The sequence below is a fragment of the Phoenix dactylifera genome, chromosome 7, assembly GCF_051530095.1.
Source record: "Phoenix dactylifera cultivar Ajwa chromosome 7, Ajwa_hap1_PhDact_Kaust_v1.1, whole genome shotgun sequence".
Classification (NCBI taxonomy): Eukaryota; Viridiplantae; Streptophyta; class Magnoliopsida; order Arecales; family Arecaceae; genus Phoenix; species Phoenix dactylifera.
In genome coordinates, this window is record NC_143196.1 from 6044427 (window position 1) to 6069920 (window position 25494).

The window sequence follows — 25494 nt, forward strand, 5'->3', positions numbered from 1 at the left end:
GTCCAGCAGGAACGAAAATAGACGACAAATAATTGAATAAAGAATGTAATCTTTTAATTGTAAGAAGGCCGGTTGGCTAAAACACACGGGGGGGCAGTTGGCACGTGTCAAGAGACAAGTGGGCTTTAGAAGCTTACAGGCTCCCCTAACCGTCCACGCTCTACGCGACACCCACCGTCCATCACATCTTCATCGCAAAAAAAATGCTTAATTTATTAATAATTTTTTATTTTCCGGGACTTTTATTACGGTTCCCGTCGTGGGCGGGCAAAGGGCGGAGAGAGCTCTCTCTCACAGCGGGCCACGGTCAAAGACGGAGCTGGAGAGCTGAGGGTCCGTTCCCCCTGTCAGTTAAAAAAGGAAAGCAGGAAAAGGCTCCGATATCTCTACTCTCCGTTCCGACGAACCCTAGGTTCCGTCCCTCCTTCCCTCCCCTCCTTTTCCTCGATCCTGATCCCTTCCTCTCCAACGATCCGTATTCCGCCATGGGGTTGTGGGAAGCTTTCCTCAATTGGCTTCGGAGGTGAGATCCGGGAGTCGCTTGGTTCTTTTACCCGCATTTTCAAGGAAAACTGATTGCTGTTTCTTGGATTCGAACTTCGTTCTGAAGTTGGGTTTGTTTTAGCTTTTTATTTTTTTTTGTGCATGTGGGGATTAATTTGGATGGTGATGTGGTAGTTTTGATGTGCAGGCAGGGGACGGAATTAGGGTTTGAGTGGGATGTTTCGGGTGTTTTGGTTGTTTTTTGTTGCAGTTTTGTCTGTTTTATTGTTTAATTGGGTGAATTGGTGATGTCAAATGGCATGGGGCTAAGAGGATGGGATGAAGGAAAAGGAGGAAAATTAGATGTGTTTCTAATCATTTTTTTGTTAGTTCTCTTCTTATGTGATTTGATTGTTATGGTGGGATAGAGAATTCAATCAGATTAAGGTCAAAAAATGGGGAAAGTTCTAGCAAAGCTCGGAAGATAACGATATATCATTGTCACTTTTTTGTTTTAAATAAATGAATTATATTGCATAATTAGTTGATATTTTTATGTTCATCGACTTGCTCTGTTCATAATTGATTTTTGTTAGTTGGAATTAATTTTCATGAATATCTAATGAAGTGTTCTTGTGTGTTTCATTTAACAATCTAGCCTCTTTTTCAAGCAAGAAATGGAGCTGTCTTTAATTGGACTTCAGAATGCAGGGAAAACTTCACTCGTGAATGTCATTGCAGTATGTATATTTGGATGCTTGCTTATATATGTTCAAGTGCTAGTGGAATGTATTCTGACATTAATTATATTTTGTTACTTATGCAGACTGGTGGATATAGTGAGGACATGATTCCTACAGTGAGTGATTTTTACATTTGGGGGAGCACCTTTAGTTTCTTATTTCATAAACCACCAGCTTTTGTGTCCTAATATTATTCATGCATTGGTTCTTTAGGTTGGATTCAATATGAGGAAGGTGACAAAGGGAAATGTCACAATAAAGTTGTGGGATCTGGGGGGCCAGCCTAGGTTTCGGAGTATGTGGGAGAGATATTGCCGTGCAGTATCTGCCATTGTGTATGCTTTTTATCTTAAATTTGTTGTTGCCTTACTTTAGCTGTTGATATATGGCTATGCATCTTACTTGTTGCATATATGACCTACTCAAATTACTCTTTTGCACGTAGTGTTTTGTTCTATATTATTTATACACTGCATATAGATATAATCGATGACAATGATATATCCTGATTTTTTGTACGGAATTCATGTATGTGCAATTCGATTTATTTTATTATGTTGCCTGGGATGAATCTTTTGATGATTCAGTGAGCATCCTTCGACGGAATATGTTGAAAAGAAAGCAGGAATTTCCTATCAGATGTCTCAGATTTACCTGTAACTGTTGTTAGCTAGCACGTTTGCTTGCACTACATATTGCATTTTTTAAAGCATGTGGGTTCATTCTGTTTTCTAGAACTTTGAGTTTGTGAAACTTAATGTAAATTGTATTTGTGCATATCATTTGGCATGCTTTACATTAACATAGGTACTCCATTGTTCTTGATATCTTCTGCACTCTTTGATGGTTGTATTATATGGCACAGATCATGTTCTATTTGCATTCAAGACACCTTTCCTGAGACTGTCAGAATGGTCCTTACTGTACAAAATTTAAGTTCATCCAGAAACTGGTCTGAATATTTGATTTATTGCAGCAGTTATCATGTAATCCTTTTTTCATCAATTTTCCACAGCGCTAGAGATCTCATTTTGGAACTGTTGCATCACATGTCTGTCATGCAAAATACATGTCAACTGGTTTGTTAATAATATTCTTTTTTAGATAATAACTGTGATCCTGTACATGTAATGTATGATACAAATTCTGTACAAGGCTTTCCTGCATGTACCTGTAGCATGGCATCTCAGGTACATGGTCTTATCTCTATTATTACAAATTGTACACTGTAATCAAATTTGCAAAAGCTGTAAATTTGGTCGTGTTAACTTTCTTTTTTCCCTAATAACATCTCGGATTTGGAATAACTTTAGACCTTAGCTTAAGAAAGAGTAGTGGGGTCTGTATGCTTGGGAAGCCTGATCCTGTTTTTGTTCAAGCTGAAGTAGGTTAAGAGATAATGAAAGTTATTCTTTCTTTTCTTTGTAGTATATGTTGAAACTGATGTTACATAGAAGGCCAGTTTTATAAAGCATTTCTGCGGTAAAACCCTCTCCCAAACACTCATGCCACCAAGGCTACTCGTTTCAATCCATATGCAAAGCTTATTCTCCTTTCTTTTTGATAAGATAAATTTAATTATGTATTTTAACTATCACTTGTTTAAAACAAGAAAACACTACATGCATAAGACAGTTGGGGTCCAATGCATGAGAAACCAGTGCTCCCTGCCACAGAACCCTGCCAAATGCATATGCAACAAAAAGTTTGGTATGCTTTTTTGCTTCTTATTCTTTTCAAAGAAGCTTTGCTAATTGTAAGACAAGTTATTAAGGATTGACAAGACATTCAAACTATGAATAAGTTCACTGAACATTCATTCTTGATAATTTGTCACATGATGACATATGAACAAATGCATATGTATCAAAAACTGTGGTGTGCTTTTTTTCCTCTTATTCTTTCCGAAGAAGTCTTTCTAATTGCAGTTCAGGTTATTAAGGGGCCATAAGATATTCAAACTATGAACAAGTACACATAACACACATTCTTGACAGCATTTATCACAAGACGGCATCAAATTTATTGGACAATATCATTGAAGATAAGCTAAGAGGGTTCATCTGTCCAATGGTTATATGCCTGTAAACTCATCTCTTATTTCAAATATGAAGGAGAAAATATTACATATCATTCTCCATAATCATACCATCTTTTATTGACTCTTCCCGATGCAATCTGTTTCCCAACCAATACTTATCATTGAAAAAGCTTCTCTTTGTTGAGTAATGACTTGAGGCATTATTTTTATGATGGAAGGTAATTACATGAACATTATCAAGTCAGGTGAAAATGTTGGGAGTTAATGCATGCTGGGAAAATTTGCGGTTGTTGACAAATTGAAATTGTGCTTCCTGGGTAATTGGGTATACATGTTTAACTCATTGATATCTCATGAAGTGAAAGTTATGTGTCTTCTTGCCACAGACTATGTATTGAACAGGAACTCTTTAGTTCTATAATTTGGCCTTTTTTCCTTAGTCATGAAATTCTTACTTGTCCCTATAAATAAGCCTCATCTTCTTCCTTCTTCAACCATCAGCCTATTCTTTTTGTTTTAATTTTATACCTCTCATCATTTATTGGAAAGTTTTTGCCCCCTACTGCCCATGTATATCCTATTTCAGACTTTTTAACACACTAAGTTGAATGTCTCTTTGATCAAATGATTTTACAACTGAATGAATTGTTCAATAATACCATTTTTTGCGAATATTTTGAATCATACGTGAATCACTGTTAAACTATTCAACACCCGATGCTGTTCTCTGCTTATTTCATGCATTACACATGTTTTTGGAACCTTTCAGAGTCATTTTTTGTGCTGATCTTTGATTTTTAAGCTCAAGTCTGGGTGAAATCTTACTTAAGAATATTTGCCTTTTATACTCTTGATCTTCAAACAGTAGCCACATTTGTTTTGGAACTTTTCTAGCACCTGGTTTTGCCCTTGAAAAAGTGATGAAATGGAATCAGAAGAATTCATTGGGTCCCTTGGGCTACCTATGGCTGTGTTGCATTAGTTGTGCTTAGGTGTGACTCCATCTGCACAAATTGTAAACAAGTTTCCTAATGCCAAGGCTCAAGCTTTGTTCTTTACAATTCTTGGTTTGGGCCATAGCAAATGTGTTTTATGATCAAAAAAAAGTTTGAATTTTGAAGAGCAACATCGTAATGGATGAAGTTGGAGGCTTAACTAAAAGTTGGAAACCCATTATTTTCATGTTAGGTTATTTTGCAGTGATCTGTTTGGGCATCTTTGCATATAATAAGTGGTGAGTGATGCATATTACATCTAGTCTATCCTAGTTTTGCTGCATTTCTTCTTGTTTAAAGACTTTTTTTTGGTTCCTGTAAACCTTCTACTTTGAAAAAATCATGGGACAAAATAAGTCTGTGGTGGTATCTTTTCCCATGCTTTTCCTTATGATATAGCTATTGATGCTAGAACTTTATTTCTTACTGCTTTCATAATTCTGTTATAGATTGCTTAGTCTTCATTTCGGTGCCTTAAATTAAAATCCACCCTCCCCTGCAGTGGCTTCATTCTTATCAATGAAGATTTGAAGCTTATATTTCTTGTCACATTACCCTCTTTTCACACTACTTGTCTCTTTGTTGTACTTTTAACTGTCTAATTCCTAGATATGCTACATGCCAACATCATCATCATCTTCTACACCCACATGTTCACACATTTGTTGATAAACTTACTTTCATTTACCATGTCATGCGGCAATTAGATGAGTCATTCCAAAACTATTATGTAATTGAGTTTGGAAATATTTTTTGGGGTTTATCCAAGACACTACTACTGAAAACTCATCTGATATATGCTCTTGTTATATCTATTTCTCATAAATGATTTTTTAGTCTGACTAGTCATTTAATTCTTCATCCTCTCAATTGTTACTTCTTAATTTTTGGGTGTAGGTATACTCAAATTTGACATGATCATGTTGCAAGGCTGAGAGGTTTTTGTAGATTTGCTCTTAGGGGCTTTGTTCTATATGCGAAGGTGCTTGGGGTTGGTGTTTTTAATCCTTAATTGTATATTTTCTTCTTCCCTTGCTTCCTTTCAAATTCGGTATAAGGGACAGGAAGATCCATCTGCACCTTTCTTTCTCATCTTACACGTTTGTCTTTTCCAACCAACAGTATTATCATACATGGCTCTCATTAGGATCTGCCTTAGTATTGCCTTTCGGTTCATCTAGAGTCCAAACTGCGAAAGAAGTAGTTATTTTTACTTGAGTGTCAGAATTTTAAGGCTGTTATACCTTGGAAGGTTAGCTTTTTGATGTCACTTGGTAAGCACGTCAGCTTCTTCTTTTCTACATTCCTTTGTCCTGCTATTAACATCATTTTCATCATAACTGATATAGCTAAATCTCAAATTTAAGGCTCCACTTCTTGAGTATCATCAAGATGTAATGGTGCCAGAATCTTTGAGATCCTTTTGACTTGGTCAGCTTCTCAACATTTGAGATCCTTCTGACAGCTTTGACTTATTCTAGTTTCTGGCTCAGCTCAGTTTATGTGTTGCAGGCCTACTGGAGCACAATGTCATATGTCCTATAAATTCAAAATCCCTTCACGTGGTATCTTGGAAAATACTAAAATAGTCAGGGGAAGTGAGCGTTGTTTAGCTTGGCTTATCTTAACAAAAGCCTTGGGCTTGGCCCCTTTCATTTTTTTCTTGTTTGCTTTTCTAGGCTTAGGCTCAGCTGGCTTATGTGACTTGGCCTACCTGAGTACATTATCATATGGCCTATATTTGAAATCCTGTGGGTTAGTATGTTAGAGATACTTAAATAGCTACACCTTCAGTCATGAGAAAATTTTAATTTTGTAGTATACTAGGATTTCTCTAGCTTTTAGCTGTACATATTGTATAGTGTCTATCTTTATCAAACTGGTCTAAATTTGTCAATTATGTCCTAGTTCGACTTGGATTATTTTTTCTAATCAAGCGTGCTCCATGGCTTAATATTTGTTCAAAACTTAAACATCTTATTTGAGCTTGGCCAATGAGTTAAGCTTGTGTGCAAACCATTCTAGCTTGCCTCATTGATACCTGATAAAGATTACCAACTTAAGTTCAAAACCAAGTGCCGGATCAAAAAAAGAAAAAGGAGAATGTTAATTATTGAAATTTATTTTCCATGCTTAAACATTTCTATTTTTGCTTATGCTGTTATAAGGATGCCTTCAGGTTAATGAAACACAATTGTAGACTTACTTCTTTTAGAAGTCTTGCTAAAAAAATTATTAATAACCAATTAAAACAAATGGAAATAAAGAAAACAAAAAACCTTGATGATTACCTTTTGACATTCATCCCAAGTGACATATCTTTTGAATACCGTCCACATCTTCGGCCAATTCATAATCTTGAGTTTATGAATATAGTTCGGCATCTCCAGGTTGTAAACATTAGCTTTGTCCTAAAGTGGTAGTATCCAAATATTCTCAGTGATGGGGTAAACTTGCGGTGTATAAATGATGTGAGCAAAATTTGCCTAGATACTTTTTTCTTCACAAGCATTTTCTGAGGAGGTAATTATTCAGTTTTACCTCTTGCTGTATGAACTATCTACTTGAATATATTGATATAGCCTTCATGATAGGCAAGGTGGCATAAAAAGCACAATATTTTCAGGGTAAATGGCTTATGTCTCTTTGTTTCTTCAAATTAAATTATGCTTCTTAATATGGGCATGTGCAATGAAAATGTATTGTGCCCCTGCCCTAGTAAAAAGAGGGGCTTGGAATGTCTTGAAGGGCTAGGAAAGAGGAAAGAAAAACCTGGTATAACCTGGGTTTATTTATGAGAAAAGATTGAAAAAGACTTGTGTTGAGGAGGATGTAGCCTTGATAACAATGAATTGCAACTAGGGGTTCATAAGAGCCATGTACGATAACTGGAGTAAAACTTTTTATGTTGCACACGTGCATGTAATGCTTTGTTCTGCTATATGAAGGGCTAAATTAGCTTACATAAATATCATTGCTAATTTGGTATGATAACAGCTTGCCGAGGGTGCTTACAATAATACTCTTCTTTTGTTGGATGCACACCCTTATGAGATATTACTTTCTCTCTGAACATCTTTTTAGATAGTGGGCTGATGGAGTGTCTCAGAAACACAGCATTTGTTAAGATGTTGGTTGTAGACTTTACTAATCATTCTATAAGTGCGTCTACAGGAATAGTTGATGCAATTAGAGATTTTGTTTGTCACTTTGGTAAATGTGGTCTATACATGCATTTGTATATTTGCGAGTTTTTCTATGACCATGACCATGAAGCTCTGTCCCAATTATTTTCTTCTTCTCATACCTCAGATGTAAGGTGAACTGCTTTCTAATATATTTGTGGAATTCCTCTTATTTTTGCAGGTATGTTGTTGATGCAGCAGATCGCGATAACTTGCCAATCTCAAAGAGTGAACTTCATGACCTTCTAAGCAAGCCATCATTGAGCGGGATTCCATTGCTGGTCCTTGGAAACAAAATCGATAAGCCTGAAGCTCTGTCTAAGCAAGGTTTGACTGAGGAGATGTAAGTAACTAAAATTTACCAACCCAAGAATATGGTTGTCCCTGAGGAAGGTATAAAACAAATTGATCAATACAAGCTGCTGTGTTTCTTAATCATCATTTTCTGCATTGCAGGGGCCTGAAGTCTATCACTGACAGAGAAGTTTGCTGTTTCATGATCTCATGCAAGAACTCAACGAACATTGACTCTGTAATAGATTGGCTTGTGAAGCACTCGAAGTCCAAAAACTGAGGATATAGCCTTGTGGTGCTTAGATTTTCCCTGTTTTCTCTGGGCATTGAGTTGTTGTGAGTTCTGCACTTGGCTAACTGGGGTTCTGATCTTGTAATTGCTGCCAACTTCTTATGTGCTGAATGGTTGCCTGGGGAGTGGGATGATTCCTGGGGTTTGTGCAAAACACTTCATGATATCGAAACTTGGTGGCTTGTGCTTTATGTCCTTGTAGTGATTTGTGTGAAAATATATCTATCTTTGCATTTAGACAATAAACAATAAATGATTTCAATTGTTTTCTGAAGAAATTAATTCTGGATGGATTCATTCATTCTGCTAGGGATTAAGATACAGGCATATATAATCCTACATTGGCTGCAAACCTTATTTCGCTGCGAATACACATGGTGGGTTTAGGAGAGTAAGCCCTGATGGGTGATACGATCTCGACCTCGAGGTGGAGCACCATATTTTTCGACCGAGGTTCCAGCACCTCAGGAATAGAGACCTCGGTTATGGCCTCGGAAGGACCTGAGGTAGATCCTCTCTTTGTCTTCTTCTTTTGAGGGGTTTCACCCCTAGATGTCATAGCCGCTCTCTTGTGTATAGTTTTGCGAATCAACGGTAGGTCGGTCTTCATAGCTGCACCAGTTGCAAGCCGAGAAGAACGTTAGACAATAAAACTTAAAGACAAAGTGAAAAGATAAAAATATTCTAAAAAAATTTACCCTGAAGGTCGGCTGGGCTCAAGCCAACGTTGATTAGTATCTCCTCTGACAACAATTCTTGCAGCGAAGGAATCTTCGATTTAAGAAGAGTATCTAATGATCCTTGATTATCCCCAGACAATTGTGGAGGTCGGTTCAAAGACTTCGAGGTGTCCTCCATAGGGTCTCAAACCACCATAGTTGCTCAGAAGAAACAAAAAAGAATCTCTCCTTCCACCCATGAATTAAAAAAAGAGTATCTCGAATCAATTGATGGCCCTTTCAAGGAGAAAAATACCACCAATTTCTTTCTCAAGGATGCCTTTTTAATTGAAGCATCCTCGGAGAAGCTGAGGCATGGATATTGTGAAGAAAATAAATGGCAAGAAAACCTACGATGACCCACCAGGAGTTCGAAACCAATTGGGTCAGGATGAGGCTATAAACTCTCATCAACTAGACGATGAAAAGGTGGAGAGGCAATCTAAGCCCGGCCCTGCGAGTTTCCTCATACAAGTCGAGCTGAGGAGGAGGATTAGTCACCTAGTCCTTGGGACTGGCGAGCTCAAAAGTGAACTCGAGAGGAATGAAATGTTGAGCTCGGAGCAAGTCCATCTCCTCTTGGGTGAGGACTGACACCTCGTATTTCAGGCTAGAGTGGACTTCGGTCTCAGCCTCATTGGGATGTGAGGAATGCTGAGCTCGAGGACATTGGTCGAACGACCAACTCCTCGCTGAGATCTCAATCTCAACCTCGCTCATGGTGTAGAAAATAAAAAAGACAAAAGAGGAAAAGAACAAAAAAAGAGAAAATCCGAGCAACCAAAAGCGGAAACCCGCTGGTGATCGTCAGAAGAAATCAGGCGGACGCCGATGCCGGAGGGAATGAACCTTGCCGGAGAAAAACTTAGGAGAGAGCTCGGGCTGTTGGGGAGGTTTGCAAAAGATGTAAAAAGTGCAAAAATGAAGGAGGAGGTTACCCTTATATAGGGGTGTGAACGGTTCTTTCAAGATTCTTTCCCTCCGGCATCGGCGTCCGCCTGATTTCTTCCGACGATCACCGGCGAGTTTCCGCTTTTGGCTGTTCGATTTCTGATTAAAGTAACAATTCGACTCCTCGAGCTGATTTAACTTCGTGTTAGCTCAGGATATGGCATAAGTGATTCAACCAAATCACCACGTTAATAGCATCTCGGGAACACTCCAGAATAATGACGTCTCAGGACAGTCATGATATGATGGCTCTTTGAGAAGATCAATCGACACATTAAAACTCCCTTTTAGATGCTTTGTCCTTGATCAAGATAGCGATACGACTTTCATCACCCAAACTAAGATAAAGTTCGGCCTTAGAAGTTTAAGGCTAGTGATAGAAAAAATATTAGACATCTCGATCTCGGATTAGACCGACTTCCTTGACCTCGATATTAACCGAGGTGGACAACTTCGGTAAAAACCGAGGTGTCACTCTACTTGTGCTAATAAAGACCGACAATTATGGCCACACTGTAATCAATGCACAATCGGCATAGTTACCGCTACGCGCTGCTCACGCAAGATTATTTCATGTTGTTAACATGCAACCGACCATTATCTTGCAATTAAAGCACATCACGCCAAATCAAGTAACAGATCAATATTCTACTCTATATAAAAGGGTGGCCTGGGAGTCCTCAGGTAAGCTCATTTTTGGAGACTACACTCTATAAATTTTTGCTTTTCATACTATTGCTTTACTATTCTAACTTAACCATTGGAGGATCTTCCATCGAAAATTTTTCGATAAGTGGACTTCTTGCATGTTAGCATTGAAGGCGACAAAATTTTTTTCATCTCGATCTTATCTGACCTCATTTAGCTCGATTTTCACCGGCTTCAAGCCAAGCTGAGTGCCGTCCAAGCCTCGATACAGCATTTTAGTGGCAACACTGGTAGTAGTAAAATTTTGTTTGGTTAAAAGATTTTTATATGTGGGCATGAGTTCAATGCTTGCTATCCATGATGCTACTATCCTCATGTGAGTGCAACCAAGTACCAACCAGAAACCGGACACTGTAATGCCTCAGTTAGTGAGACGCGTCTATCAAAATTTAAAAATATTAATTAACGTCATCCATCCAAGATGGTGCAATAACGGACAGCAGAATCCTGTAATTGGCTGAAGCGATCCTAGAATCCGGCAATTAACTCAAACAATCTGAGCTAATTATAGGGTTTCTTATCCCCGAAATTAGCTCAAACAACCTCCGTCATTGAGCCAAAATCTGGTAAACCAAAAACCATGACTCGAGTCAGGGAAACAAGAGAGGAAGACCCAGTCTCAGATAATAAAAATTCGATACGCAAAGCCAAAGGCCAAGTGCTCTGGCCCCAAAGAAAGCAGAAGCGGCTCAATGGATTTAAATATCTCAAGACGAACTCACTAATAACAATAATAAATATATTTAAAAATTATTTAGGGGTTTTAATGCATTTATAGCTTTAATAGCTATATAGCAAAAAGTCTTTAGGTCAGAGTCTTCTCGGTCATCTGAGAGTTGAGCCGAAAGGGTTCAGCCTCCATTGCCAGCGATGGGACTGGAAGAAGGGAGGAGGCACTTTTAGATTCTCGTTATGTTTCGTGCTTTGAGATTCTCGTGTAGATGATGCGGCACTTTTAGAGAGTCCTTTGTGTGATGCATCGTACAGGACCGCCTCTGGAAATTTTATTCCTCCCAGTGAGCGCGGAGCATGCCTTCTTCCCCATGGCGCCCTCGCTCTCCAAAACCCTAAGACTTCACCGACTTCTCCTCTCCAAACCCCGAAACTGGGCACCAGCTCTCCCTCTCTCCGCCTTCTCCGCCTCCGAAGCAACTCTTCGACCACCTCCACCACCACCATCATTTGCATCCGTAGCAGGTCCATCCGCATCCCAAGCTCCAGGTTCGCTCTTCTCCATCTATTCCTCTCTCGAACTCCCTCGACATCTTCTATTGGAATCCATGTCTCCTTTATGCTTCTCAAATGGCCGTCTCTTCATGATCCAGAGAAAGAAAGGGGACGATGGTCCAAATTGCTGCTCTTCCTCCCCGGTGCTATCACTTTTGGCCTTGGAACCTGGCAACTTTTCCGCAGACAGGAGAAGGTCACATTCTTTATGTTTTATTTGGATTTTGTTGAATTTTATTTAGATTAGTTTGTTATGATTTATAAAGACTCTCTTTTGAGGTTCTGATTGATCTATATATACAACGCTGTCATTGTTCTTATTTTTTATTTGTGGCAGATAGAGATGCTGGATTACAGGAGGAAAAGATTGGAGACGGAGCCTATAATGTGGAATGAGATACATTCTTTGGATCATGACGTAGCTTCGTCGGAATTCAGAAGGGTTATTTGTGAGGGTTATTTTGATGAGACCAAGTCTATTTATGTCGGCCCTCGTTCTCGAAGCATCTCTGGTGTAACTGAGAATGGATATTATGTCATCACCCCTTTGATTCCAAGGGCAACTGATCCTGGCAGGTAAGTCATCTTACTTTCTATCTCTCTTTTTTTTAATTTTATTAAGAGAACCGATTTCACTCCATTCTGTTTATCAAGCCAAATGCGTTTTAGATTCTATTTCAGTTTGAGGTTTGCTTGTAGTATTTTATGTTTTATAGATTTTAACAAAACTATGTTTTTTGTAATGAATGACATATTACCCTTGTTAAGGTAAACTATGCATAGTTAGTTTTGAGGAAACATAAGTCGTTGCCTTTCCATTCCACCATCTTGTTAGTGTTGTCATTGTCCATGCAATCTGCATACCACCCCTTTTGTTCCTTTTCCATGATGCTATGTCTTTGTGACAACTATAAAGTATTTAGAAAACTTTTGTTAAGAAAAAAATGCAAGATGAATAAACATCAGTTGTTGTACAAACATTTCTTGATTTCATGGATTATTATCTCTGTACATGTCTCAGCAACAATCATATTCATCTCTTTGGTTTAAGACTGCCTCCCAAGCACTGGGAATTTATATTGAAGTTGGTGGCAGTTCCACCATCCATTTTCCAGTAGTAATTATCTTTAAATGTTTAACACTCCAATGCCTCCTAATCTTGTCCAAGTCTCTGTAGCCATTTGCTCATAATATCTTGAATTTTGTTGAGTGACTGAAACTGCAAAAACCATTTTCTCTTATCAGACTTGTAATACTCTTTGCATTTGATATGGATAGGATTCCACCCTTGTGTATTGCCTTTCATCATGACTTTCTTTTATCATCTTTGTAACATGTTCCAATGACCATCATCTCTTTACTCACGACTTTTTAGAGTCTTGTATTGATGCAGTAGTATGGTCCCAACATCCATGCTCTAACAAGGATTATCCTTAACCACCTAACACAAAGAAGAATCTTTATCATCAATATTGTTAAGATCAAGATCAAGTCGTAAATCGCCGATGCAAGATTAGATTGGATCGTAGATTGTAAGATTTTTTCTGATTTATTTTAGAACCTTCTAAATATGAATACGATGCGGCAATTGAAGTATGGATCAACTATAAAGTAAATGTATGGAGAATAGAAAGCCGTACGTAATACAAGTCTAATTTTGACCAATATAGGCCTATATATAGCATGTCTAATGAAAGAATATTTTGTTTGGTTATTCAAGAAAATTATATATGATTTACCAATTTAACTATCCTTTTAGATAAAATGTATTAGGAAAAGACATGGACTAATCTTTAACATATGGCTGTAAAAAGACAAATATCCACAACTTGTTTTTTGAATTCCATGAACTCCAACAAAATACTTGCTAAAATTTACTTTTCAACACTTAGTTGATAAGTAATTTAAAAGCCATGTAGTCACATAGGACCTACCCATGATTTAATAAGTAATTAGCGTAATCAAGCTGGATTTGTGATCCAAAGGAATGTATAATTCATTATGGATCTAAATCTTTTGATCCTACATTGATCCTGATCCAAGGATAGGAACCATTGCTTAGGCCCATTTTTATCTAGATCATAAGATCTGATTATGAATCCTAAGGTTTTAGCAACACTTTTTATCATCTCCAAGCCTTGGCAGCCTGTTGCTCATAGTATCTTTGCAGTCATCTTCGTATGACTGGTTTGTTTATTGATTTATTGACAGCATTGAGTTTTTTTAGTTAATTCTTTCTTTAAGGTGAAAAGTATTTGCTCTAAGAGAGAAGCTAAGCTCATTTATAGCATTTTCTCTTACATGCCAATTGATGCTGGAATATTTTATGCTTCTAGGAATATTTATTAATTTAAATCACATAACAGAAAATATATTAAGTTAAAGTAAAGCAATTAAATCAAAGATTTTGTGACTGCATAAGTTAACTAGCTGACAACCTTTCTGTTTATCAAGATTTTTTTTCCTTTTGATGTGCTTTCTATGAACCATATATGACTCTCTCTATATATGTATGAGAACATACAATTCTATTGATTTTTAAGAATTTTTCTAACTCAAGCTCATGCCTACCCATGGCAACCTTGACAATATATGCAGCAAGTTGTTTGCAAAACCAATTAATTCTAATTATTGGACTTGTAGCAGGCTTTGGTTTAAAGTCTTTGAAACTTGGTTTATGTTGAAGGACTTGAGGTCCAAGATGCTTGAGCTATGGTCTAGGATGCTTTTTGGGTTCAGGTTCTCATAGACGACATGGTTATATTGGATTGTTGGGATACACAGTGAAGCCATGGAGGTCAGAATAAATTCAATGACTTATAAGTGAAAATGAGTTGAAACTCCAAGACAAGAGTTGTGCTTTCATGCTAGTTGAGTTAAAACCTGAGGTTTTGAAGGTTGGGAAGTAAAATAACTGCTTTTATACTTTTGCTTGTGTTTGGAGACTTGATGATCAAGATGTGTTGAATCTTCTTTATTTTCTTCTCTAAGACAGTTGCATGTTCAATGGAAGAACAAAATAAATAAACTCTACAATCAACATATAAATGATCTTGATCCAATAAAAATGTCACTAAAATATGAAACACCTCTTCGCACTCTTTCTCTAGCAAGGGATTCTTTAACTATTTGCTCCCCCAAAAATATGATATTTAGACTTAAACCTAGCAAGGTCTTGTAGAAGTGCTGAAGTACCAAAATTGGTTCCTTACCAGTTACCAGTACAATTTGATATCCTTCTGACATGTGGTACGCCTCTTGGTGTCACCACAATAGAAAAGGCAGTGATATACTATGTCTTGTATGGCTTGATAGCAAGGTCATATTTATCTTATTGCCATACAGATGGAGTATGGTATGACTGGTATGGACATTGCTACTTATATCCTTGGTCATGTTCCTCATGGAAGAAAAGGGGCATGGTTTCGCTTTGGGCTTTTTCTATTAGATCGAAAAATTACATTGTTAAAATTTTTTTTTCAAGGTTACTTCAGTTTGAATCAAATATTCAAAGGTCATTGCAGGTTTAGTTTTAGGATGTTGAAGTTATACTGTGGCTTTAGAGTCAAAGTTTCAATTTCAAGTAAGATTTGCCAATCTCGATACCGAGTACCATACCGGTCTTCTATTGAATTAGTACAGTGCTATCCTATACCAACAATCGATAGCGTACCGGTATAGTATAGGTTCATCATTTTTTATTTTTTGATTATTATGGTTATTTTACGGATCTTAGAAATGTGATTTTTAAGTTGTTTATTGTTATTTTATTTTATATTGGTCCTAGAGATTATATGATTGCTTGATGGTTGCAATTGTAATAAATAAATATTAGACATTGCTGCTGCTTGACAGCGCCATAATTATTCCACATAGTATTCAAAGCTTGCATCTTCCTTAAAAGATTTTATCCAGTTAAAATGAGGCATGAAAAATTAAAAAGGTGCACGAACCTAAGAAGAAGCTTGTTGGATAAAGCTTCAGCAGCAATCACTCATAGTGCAACAATTAGAAGACATAGAAGTGACTGAGAGCATGGAAGAGCTTTGTAGCTAGAAGGGCACCCATGGTGGAAGACTTGTGCACCTAAAGCCTTGGAAATAGTGAACCTTCAACAATCAGTTGGTATATCACCTTCACCTGAGCTTAAACTTGGTTCCATATTTTGATCAGTAATGATCTTAAATGGATGATGTACTATTTGAAATCCAAATAACATAGAACCATGATAAATCAAGTAAACATACTGTGTAGCTAATACCATGTTGATAAGACATGTACTAAATAGTAAATATATGTCTATTATTATTACTGATTAATACAGGACTGGAAGGAGATATTCGGCTATTGCTTTAAGTTATATAATGCTTGAGTTACATTTCCACAATTAATATGTATTAAATATAAAATTCCTGGAATACTTACTTTTTATTTCTTTGTTGGAACCTTACCAATTTTAGTTATATTATGGATCCTGTGTATTGAGGAAAATCAAGTTGGATATCAGCAATCTTTCATGAATTGCAGCAATTACTAATTATGACCTTTTAGCATGGTCTTGATTAGATAAAATAATTTTTTCATTCATTGAATTTTCTAATATAATTTTTTAATAAATGTTTTGTCAGCCTGCAGCTGCCCATTCTTGTTAACAGAGGATGGGTCCCTCGGGGCTGGCGGGACAATTTAGAAGAGTCGCAGAATGTTGAGAGAGCTTCAAATTTAGGAGATGCCAAGCAGACTCAGAAAAACGTTTGGTGGAAGTTTTGGTCTAAGAGTCCTGCAGTTTCCAAGGTTATTTTTCACTAACTTATTGATTTATTTGTGACGTTAATCTAGTTATTTGTTTGATCCCAGAATGCCTGTATTAATGTGATATGGTATGCCTATTGACAAACCTGGCCTGAGATTTGATATCTGTTATTGGGTTTCAAGCACATCATGTTAATGTACATCATATAATAGCCATTCTTTTATAATTTTTCTTCTAAAAATAAGAATAGGTTATTCTGATTACTGGTAATAAATAATTGGACTTTTTGGATCCCTAGGTCTTGTGCAAATGCTATTCCCATCACTTGGCTGAGAAGCATGAAGGAGAGGATAGAGGCAGAGTGCAAAGCATGTAGCTGAGTGGTTTATGGTCCCAATATCCCCATCATAAAATCTTGGGATTGCTAGTTCAGTGGCCTTTCCTCTTCTTGTCCACTTTTCCCTCCCTCACACACCCCAACTGGCCTCTTCTTCCCAGCCCTTGCCAGACTTGTGGGAACTTTACATAGATTTAGCTGACAATTACCAAAACAGCCCCAAAACCTACAATTCATGTTGTCGACATGGTACATATGTTGTATAATATACAGCTAAATTCAATGATATTCTTTTTCCCCTAGTATCTTATTGCATCGTTATCTAAATTTTGCTTAAATCATATCTTATTCATCACACATACAAGGGATTCAAATCTCGATGATTTATCCATATTGATAGCTGGCTGGCATGCTATGATCGTTTGTAAAGTGTACTGAGCGATACAAGGTCTCTATGGGGTCGATATACCTTAATACAATGATATGGTCCTCGTTTGGCTGATTCAGAGGCACACTTGCCCCTCCTGTACCTACTCAGGGCTGACACATAGCAAGTACACCTAGCATTTTTTTCGATCCTTGATACATAAATATTATGCTCCTACATGCATGTGTTGGTATGGGTGTGTGTATGTGCATTATCTGAAATGTCTTGAGGTTAGGTCAAATGCTAGGGAGGGGGAAAAGGTGTGTGCAATATATTGTCTGCTTATACGTGCATGTATCATTTGGTAACTACACGTCGTATATTTTGATGTATTCATTTCTATCACCTTTATTAGAGGGTGGGCCTTGGCGCAATGATATGGTTGCTGCATTGTGATCGGGTGTCATGGATTTGAAATATGGAAATAGCCTTTCCATATGCGGTGGTAAGGCTGCGGACATCTGACTCTTTCTAGACGCTGCAGTGATGGGAACCTCCTGCACTTGGATGCCCTTCTTTTACACACACACACATGTATATACCACCTTTAGTAATAAAGTAAATACTGATATTTGAGACACTCTGTCTAAAGTTAAGTTTTAGAAGCTGACTTGGTTATCCCAAATTGTAATTCCAAGTTTGCAGGCTGAAGAGCCTGCCATGGCTCCTGTAAGAGTTATAGGAGTAATTCGAGGAAGTGAGAAACCAAGCATATTTGTTCCAGCTAATGATCCAAACAGTGGCCAGTGGTTTTATGTTGATGTTCCCATGATTGCTCGTGCTTGTGGTCTGCCTGAGAATACCGTCTACGTTGAAGACATAAATGATGATGTTAGTGCAACTAATCCTTATCCTGTTCCGAAAGATGTCAACAGCTTGATACGTTATTCAGTCATGCCACAGGACCATCTTAACTATACAATAACCTGGTATGCAATTTATTTCACAGTCATTACGACATGCACCTGCCTTTATCTTCTGGTTATTCATTTTATTTATGTTTTCATCTATTATTTCAGGCACTTGATAAAACCCATGTCTGTCATTTCAAGCAGTAATAGTTTTGTATTAATAAAACACAGATATGTGTGTAAGTGCACATGTGCTTGCTCTTACGTTTTAATTGCTGGAGCAAAGTTCCAGGGATGTTCATTTTTAACGAAGCAGAATCTTTAAATCTTAAGTAGCTTGGATAGGGCTTGTAGATTATGTTTCATGACAATGGTCATTTAGGGACTTTTGGTGTTTGATTCAGGAAATCAAGATATCATAATTAATCAACCTCTCATATGCTCCTTTATTATGGAATAATTTGATTTTATTCCCTGACGTTATAAAGTTGCAGAAAGAAAGTGGGCTAGTCTTATGTGTTTTTTTTAAAACTTTGATTATTTGGTTAATTCCATTTGCTAATATCATTTAGAAAAGTCAAGTCTACTTGTACATTAATCAGATCAGGGTTTCTCATGCTTTATATCCAAGTGCACCATATGATGTCAACAAACTTAAAGATAAGAATATTTATATACGGACTTGGGATAAAACTTGTTTGGTGATGTTTGTTATTGACTTTCGAGTGTATATATTTATCTCAGTTTCTGTCAATGGAGAAGATCTTTCCGGGAGAGAGGATTTGGCTGGTGAGGGGGCAGCAACCTTTGAATCTCTGTTATAAACTAATGAGGGGTTTGAATTGGAGGTAGGCGCAAGGAGCACATTGTAGAGAAGGTGAGGAAGGTTTTATGTTTCGGCTCATGGCGAAAGCTTGCTAGGTGGGTCACAAGGAGGTGATCGGTCTGAAGAAGGGCTTCATCAAGCAACTGAATGGGACAATCTTTTCTGGTGATTGATAAGTTTCTAATGTGGTGATTGTCATGTACAAGGGTATTTGGCACCAATGGAAGATGAAGTAAAGTTTTGGAATTTTTCTTGTGATGGGGGATTTAATAAATTTAGTTCTAAAGTATGGGAAGATCATGGTCCAGATATAAGAGCCCTAGTGGAGCAGTAGCCGGGGATTTCCTATTGAAAGAAAGGGCCATTAAGCATACAACTTGGTAGATCTAGGTGTCAATCTCAAATTGAAGTGCTATATGCATGATTTGACTTTGGTTGTTGCTGCTAGGCCTTGTAGGTCTTTTTGATTGGATTCAATCTCAAATCTTCTCTGTTTTTAAGATCTAATTACACTTTGCTGGGCCCAATCAACCATAGGGTCCATAGGTGCATTGGTTTTCAGTAACTTTTTATTCTATATTTTAAGATATATGCAGTAGCTCTATGTTTAAGTAGTGTTAACAAGGTTTCAAGTACTAGTGCACTAATCAGATCAGGGTTTCTCTTGCTTTATATCCAAGTGGACCATCTGATGTCGACAAACTTAAAGATACAAAATTACATATGGACTAGATGCAAAACTTGTTTGGTGATGTTTGTTATCGACTTTCTAGTGTATATATTTACCTCAGTTTCTAGTAATGGAGAAGGTCCTTCAGGGAGAGAGGATTTGGCTGGTGAGAGGGCAGCAACCTTTAAATATGTATTATAATCTTGCTAGGGGTTTGTATTGGAGGTTCAAGGGGCATGGAATGAGCGGACTGTAGAGGAGGTGAGGAAGGTTTTGTTTTTCAGTTCTTTGCTAGAGCTTGTGAGGTGGGTCACAAAGAGGTGACTGGTCTGAAGAGGGGCTTCATCAAGCAACTGAACAGGGCAATCTATTGAGTCGTTTGGTAATTGATAAGCTTATAGCATGGTGATTGTCGTGTGCAAGGGTATTTGGCACAAATGGAAGATGAAGCAAAGTTTTGGAATTTTCCTTGTGATGAAGGATTTACATAAATGTAGTCCTAGGGTATGGGGAGATCATGGTCCAAATATAAGATCCCTAGGTAGCTTATAGCCAAGCATTGCTTGTGGAGTAGTAGTGGGGATTTCCTATTGAAAGAAAGGGCCATTACACACTGGGGGCCTTATAGGCAGTCATTGAAAGAAACGGCCTGGTCCAAATATAAGATCCTTTCGTAGATCTAGTTGCCAAGTCCCAAATTGAAATGATGTATTCATGATTTGACTTCTGTTGTTGCTGCTAGGCCTTGTAGGTCTTTTGGGTTGGATTTTTCTGCTGAGAAGCTTTGTATCTTTAAGATCTGATTACACACTGGGGGCCCCAATCAACCATAGGTGGGTGAATTGGTTCTCTGTAACTTTTACTCTATATTTTATGATATTAGGCAGTAGTTCTATGTTAAAGTAGTGTTAATGGTTTCAAGTGCCGACCAATGTTGGCTTGTGCTGATCAGTATTGGCATTGGGTTGGTACAGTTGGGTACCAGGCCAACACAGCGGAATCTGCTATTGGATCAGCCATTTTCGTTAACACTTTTCGAGTCCGAGGGACTATTGCAGTCCGCTGCATGGCACATCTCTTGTCATGCGGCATGGAAAGTGCTTTCTGGCTACTGGTGGGCATGCCTCATGCCGCTGACACTTAACTTTATGATGTTACAAAATAGTGGGCACTTGTTCCAAGCATATAAAGGATGTTAAATTGTTTGACACTTCAAAATGTCTGGCATACGACACTTTTATCTAATACAATATGTTGAAACCATAGTAGTTAACTAGCTGATGATACTTGATATTGGTTTTTTTTGGCATTGTACTGTATTTTAATAAAGAAGGTTAATTTCTGACTTTTCACTGTATGTATGTATATTAAAGTCTCACTTGGAATGCATGGAAGAGTCAACATCTAAAAATGGTATCTCCTTACCTGTGTCAGGTACTGGTTGATACAGCTGGACACTGTGTCTGAAAGTACCAAAAAGTGCAGCGCAATGTCCAAGTGTAGTGATTATATGAGCAATTAAGGCAGGCAATTACAGTGTTCGTAAGTACCAGGGAGTGCACTGTGATGTCCAAGTGCAGTGATTTTATGAGAAATCAGGGAAGGCAGTTTTTAGGGATAATCAGAATTTAGTTGTGTGGAAAGCAGAATTCAGAATTGCATTATCAGAGACACCTGTAAAGACTATTGCAGTGGAAGGTACACTTAATAGCAAAAGACAAAATAGATTGAGGAAAAGATCTTTATTGATCAATCCAACTTGGAATGGTGGAGCCCATCGATGCTCTGAAAATTAAGGGTCTGCTACAGGTTAAGGAATGTTTTGTGGTGATCTTGTGGTGTTAATGGTCCTTGAAGTGTTCCAAACTAGAGAAGGGGGGCAAATAAAGGCAGGAGATGTCTCTCTTTACAAGAATGGTCCCTTCTCCTGGGAATTGAAGGATTATTGGAAACTGAAGAACTGGATTAATGATGGACATTAAGGGGAACTTTAGACAAGGAAATTCGACAAAATAGAATTTGTATATCTAGAGAATTGACATGTTATGACTGTTGGAGATAAATTCAAAAAAAAACAGATAACTTTGTTGATATGTGCAAAATATTTGACAGCAACAACAAAAAAGGAAGAAGGTGCCAATTCTTCCCTAAAACTATACCTGTGGTGTTTGGACGTTGGAGTATCATTTGGTTTCTGGTCTATGGATGATGAGGCCAGGGTCTAACTGCTCTTGCTGGACCATTATGCTTTCAACTCTGATATATACAAGAGTGATGTGATTGTGTTTACTCACTTTTTGAAAGTTATTCAAACTTCTGGAGGATTCCTCATGGCATAGGACAAGATAGACAAAAGCTTCAAATTCATTGAGAAGTTAATCGTCGCTTGCATCTATATTTTCATCCACAAGTTTTTGATGCCTTAATTTTGAAAAGAAACAAAATAAAATCATTTGTTTTAAACTAGAACTGCTGAGATTTGGTGCTTCATGTGCATTATTTCGTTTGTTTCTTTGTTTTGTCTTTTGGCATATGTATATCATTATGATATAATATGATTATTTTATTTTTGAAACTTTATTCAAGTGATGTCACAATTCATTGAACTATAAATGGTGCACTTGCTTGATAATCACCAATTTCAAGTTTGTGATTATGCACAAACTGTTGAACCTTTTCCACATATAATTGTTATGGTCTGCTGAGTTTTCTTTTTCAAATTTTCTTAAGGTTCACAAAGTTTTTTTTTATGAAAAAAAACCTGTGTCTATCTATTACTTGAATTTGTTCTTCCATTTCTGTGGAAGAGCAAACCAGTTTGCCTAGGGAGGCCTCTTTGGATGCTGAATAGGAAGACCTAACCTTCTTTCTGGAATCTGAAATCATTTTTTTGTCATGCATTAATCTTAATTAGTAAACAGCCATTTAGCAGGGTTCTGTAACATTAGGGTCATCATGCAAGAGACATGAAAGTAAATCAACTTCATCAGTTGTGAATATTCATCTGTGCATGTATTTTTCTTTTCAAAACACAATAGCTTTCCCATGAAAGGTCATGTAGAGACTTAGCTCATACATCAAAAGCAGTGTTGCATGGATATGGATATGAGAATTGGACACATGTCGTTTGACTCGGCAAGAGATAAAAAAGAGGATACAAGGATACAGAGAAAAAATATTTTCAACTAAATTATATATTATTTATAAATATTGTACAATTTTATTTTTTAAAATTTTGTATAAAAGAAAATATTAGAAGATATTATTTGTTAGGATCTTTCAGTATATGTGTTTCTCAAACTTTTTAATTTGATTAGAGGTACTAAAAAAAGGGTATCTCTCAAAGTTATTTCAACATCTATGTCCTTAACCAATCTCTAAAAAGGGAAAAAAATCACTTTTAACATATTTATGGTGGGTTGAACTCATTATTGGAAGAGTCAAATTTTCCTTCTATTTGTAAAAGCTGAAATAATAGAGAGACATGTGCCCGGGTTGAACTCATTATTGGAAGAGTCAAATTTTCCATCTATTTGTAAAAGCTGAAATAATAGAGAGATATGTGCCCGATACATATCGCATTCTTGGAGCCAGACACAAGTGTCCATGTAGCACAGATCAAAAGTCTTGTTGTACCTTATTCACTAAGAAAATCTAATAAAGAATTTGATTGAATTTATGTCAATATCTGAAGATGTGGTTTGGGGTTGTTTCTGTTTCTAAGACTCTTCGTGTAAACCTACTAAATGTTAACCAGATCTGAGCTATTCAAATCTGATCTGACACTGATAATGTGTCTTCAGGTACTCTCTCTCAGCTGCTGTAACTTTCATGGCTATCAAGCGAATAAGGCCAAAGAAGATAAAGAGATAGCAAAATGTTGTTATACACATGCTGTCAGGCGTTTCAGTGACAAACTTTATCATACTCTTTTCAGGAGAGTATTTTTGACGACCAACAAAATTAGTTCCTGCAGTTAAATGGTAATTTGTCACATTATACCACAGAGCAGTCTCCTTCAGCTGTAATGTAATTCAAACATGAAAATGTTTCCCTTAATTATTTGCCTCTTTTTCGTTTTGGAAGAAGCAAGTTAATTTGCTGTATCTCTTTTTAAGATCAAATCATGAAAGCATATGTTCATGCTTTGGTTGCATTTTTGTAAGTTCATGTGATTTATGTACATTATTATTTCAGCATATTTGTTGAAGCACCAATCCTGTGGTCCTTTGAAGAACATTGCAAAAAACAACTTGCTCAAATGCCTCTGAAAGTATCATTCAGGTTATTATCTGGCTTTTGGAAATCCTAGAGTTTACCCATTGGAAACAATAATACATAAGATTTTTTGCAGTTAATCAACATATCAGTTTCATGAATGCTATTCCCTGAACACTTGATCTAGTGGTATCCCCATTTTATTCTAGGCCCTAAATTTTTCAATATGTTTTTTTTTTTTTTAATTTAGATCTTTGCAGAACCTCTTTCCAAATATAGGTTGGCAACATAATGACTATTTCAACCAATAACCTGATCATTATAGTTTGGTTCATGGTCTTTGTGGTGTAGAAGTTAAAATACTTTTTATTTATAAAAATTAAATTCCAAAAAAATTGCTTTTAAAGAATTTTTTTTTTCTTTTTTGCTTGTCTGTACTTCATCTTCGGTAGATTGTTTTGGATCCTATATGGTGGTAAATAAGGAATTGAGAACAGAAGCTGAAACAAATACATGCCACTCCTGTGGAATAATTAGTCAGAATGTATAGCTGGTATTCATTGGAATAATCAATTGAACAGCTAGAATAGTAGGGAAACAAACTATGGCTTGATAAAACACTCCATTCCGTCCATCATTCCTACCTTTCTCCTTTGCCTGGCCAGAGTTGCAAGGTTGTTAACTTTAACCCTATATAAACAAACCCGTAATCTAATTTTGCTAAAAACTGTTTGACCATTATGATTGAGTTCGATGAATTGTTAAGGATTTTTTTCGACTTTTTGCTTTTGTACCTTTACAGTTATCTAAAAAATATATGAATATTCTGACAAATATGCTATTTATATTTATGCCCTCACTAATTATTTCTTTTGTATATGTACCTTTATAAGTATCTAAAATTATATAAATACTTTTATAAATTTACTACTTATATGTATATTCTTATAAGATATTTGTTTGTGCACGTGTGCTCTTGTAAATTGCTTCTTTTTGCATATATGCTTTTATCTTAACTTAATAAAGAAAGACATACAAAAAGAATTCATTTATAAAAGGATGAGAGTATATGTAAACAAATAGTAAATTTGTGAGAGTATATATACAGAAAAATAATTTATAAGGATATACATATAAGTAACAAATCTGCAAAGGTATCTGTGTAATTTCAAATATTTATAAGGATATACATGTAAATAGACTAATTGATGGGGGTCTAGTTGCAAATAATAAATTTATGACGATAGACATACAATTTCATATATATATATATATATATATATGAAAAGAGAACCCTTTTTTTCACCTTGTAGAAATTCTAGCTCTTTTAAGGGGCCAAGGAGAGCAATGGCAACTAACTATATAAACCATTTTCATTTTTTTTTGGCAAGTGCAATAATATACCATCATTCCTCTAAGTCGTTTGGTTGACATCAGTTTGGTCTCAATCATCACTAAAATATTTTAGAATGTAACGTGTTTTTTTTCTATAACTTAAAATGTAGGGCTCGTTTGGTTCACGGGAAGTATTTTTCCTTCTATGAATATGATTCCTGTGAAACAAATTTCTAGGAAGAGGATATCTAGGAAAGTACTTTTGGCATGTTTGGTTGACAATGGGAAAGTGACAAATTTTCAAAGTGCTTATGTTTGGTTAGCCATCCACTTTCCTAGAAAAGTTATGTATAATTTCTATTATGCCCTTAATAAAAATTAGGTCTTTAATGCCTCTTTAATGCTGAAGGGCTTTTTTGAGAAAAAGTAAAAATGGAGT

At 36.6% G+C, this 25494-nt stretch overlaps 2 protein-coding genes across 4 annotated transcripts; both read left to right on the forward strand.

Annotated features, from left to right (window-relative positions):
- The first annotated feature begins 240 nt into the window (after nt 1-240).
- On the forward strand, nt 241-8224 carry LOC103717775 (ADP-ribosylation factor-like protein 8a). Its single transcript, XM_008806286.6, has 6 exons — nt 241-523; nt 1142-1223; nt 1310-1342; nt 1440-1561; nt 7629-7790; nt 7904-8224. Exons 1-6 carry the CDS (start codon nt 486-488, stop codon nt 8019-8021), a joined length of 555 nt encoding a protein of 184 aa, XP_008804508.1. The 5' UTR covers nt 241-485; the 3' UTR covers nt 8022-8224.
- Nucleotides 8225-11234: 3010 nt separating this feature from the next.
- On the forward strand, nt 11235-23719 carry SURF1 (Surfeit locus 1 cytochrome c oxidase biogenesis protein). 3 transcript variants are annotated; one of them, XM_008806287.6, is made up of 6 exons: nt 11235-11632; nt 11737-11834; nt 11976-12214; nt 16267-16432; nt 17801-18084; nt 23306-23719. In XM_008806287.6, exons 1-6 carry the CDS (start codon nt 11386-11388, stop codon nt 23373-23375), a joined length of 1104 nt encoding a protein of 367 aa, XP_008804509.5. In that variant the 5' UTR covers nt 11235-11385; the 3' UTR covers nt 23376-23719. The 3 variants fall into 3 exon arrangements, with proteins under 3 accessions (XP_008804509.5, XP_088557221.2, XP_008804510.5); XM_088701095.2 differs by lacking the exon at nt 23306-23719 and adding an exon at nt 20937-21161 and having other exon boundaries at nt 11255-11632; XM_008806288.6 differs by lacking the exon at nt 17801-18084 and having other exon boundaries at nt 11255-11632.
- The last annotated feature ends 1775 nt before the right edge of the window (nt 23720-25494 follow it).

What these genes read in the sequence shown, in the direction of transcription:
- SURF1 (XM_088701095.2), top strand. Translation starts at nt 11,386, where the DNA reads ATGCATCGTACAGGACCGCCTCTGGAAATTTTATTCCTCCCAGTGAGC. An exon ending in AGGGCAACTGATCCTGGCAG is followed by an intron (nt 12,215 to 16,266) that starts GTAAGTCATCTT and finishes ATGTTTTGTCAG; the next exon opens with CCTGCAGCTGCCCATTCTTG. An exon ending in AGAGTCCTGCAGTTTCCAAG is followed by an intron (nt 16,433 to 17,800) that starts GTTATTTTTCAC and finishes CCAAGTTTGCAG; the next exon opens with GCTGAAGAGCCTGCCATGGC.
- LOC103717775 (XM_008806286.6), top strand. Translation starts at nt 486, where the DNA reads ATGGGGTTGTGGGAAGCTTTCCTCAATTGGCTTCGGAG. An exon ending in GTGAGGACATGATTCCTACA is followed by an intron (nt 1,343 to 1,439) that starts GTGAGTGATTTT and finishes TTGGTTCTTTAG; the next exon opens with GTTGGATTCAATATGAGGAA. An exon ending in CAAGGTTTGACTGAGGAGAT is followed by an intron (nt 7,791 to 7,903) that starts GTAAGTAACTAA and finishes TCTGCATTGCAG; the next exon opens with GGGCCTGAAGTCTATCACTG.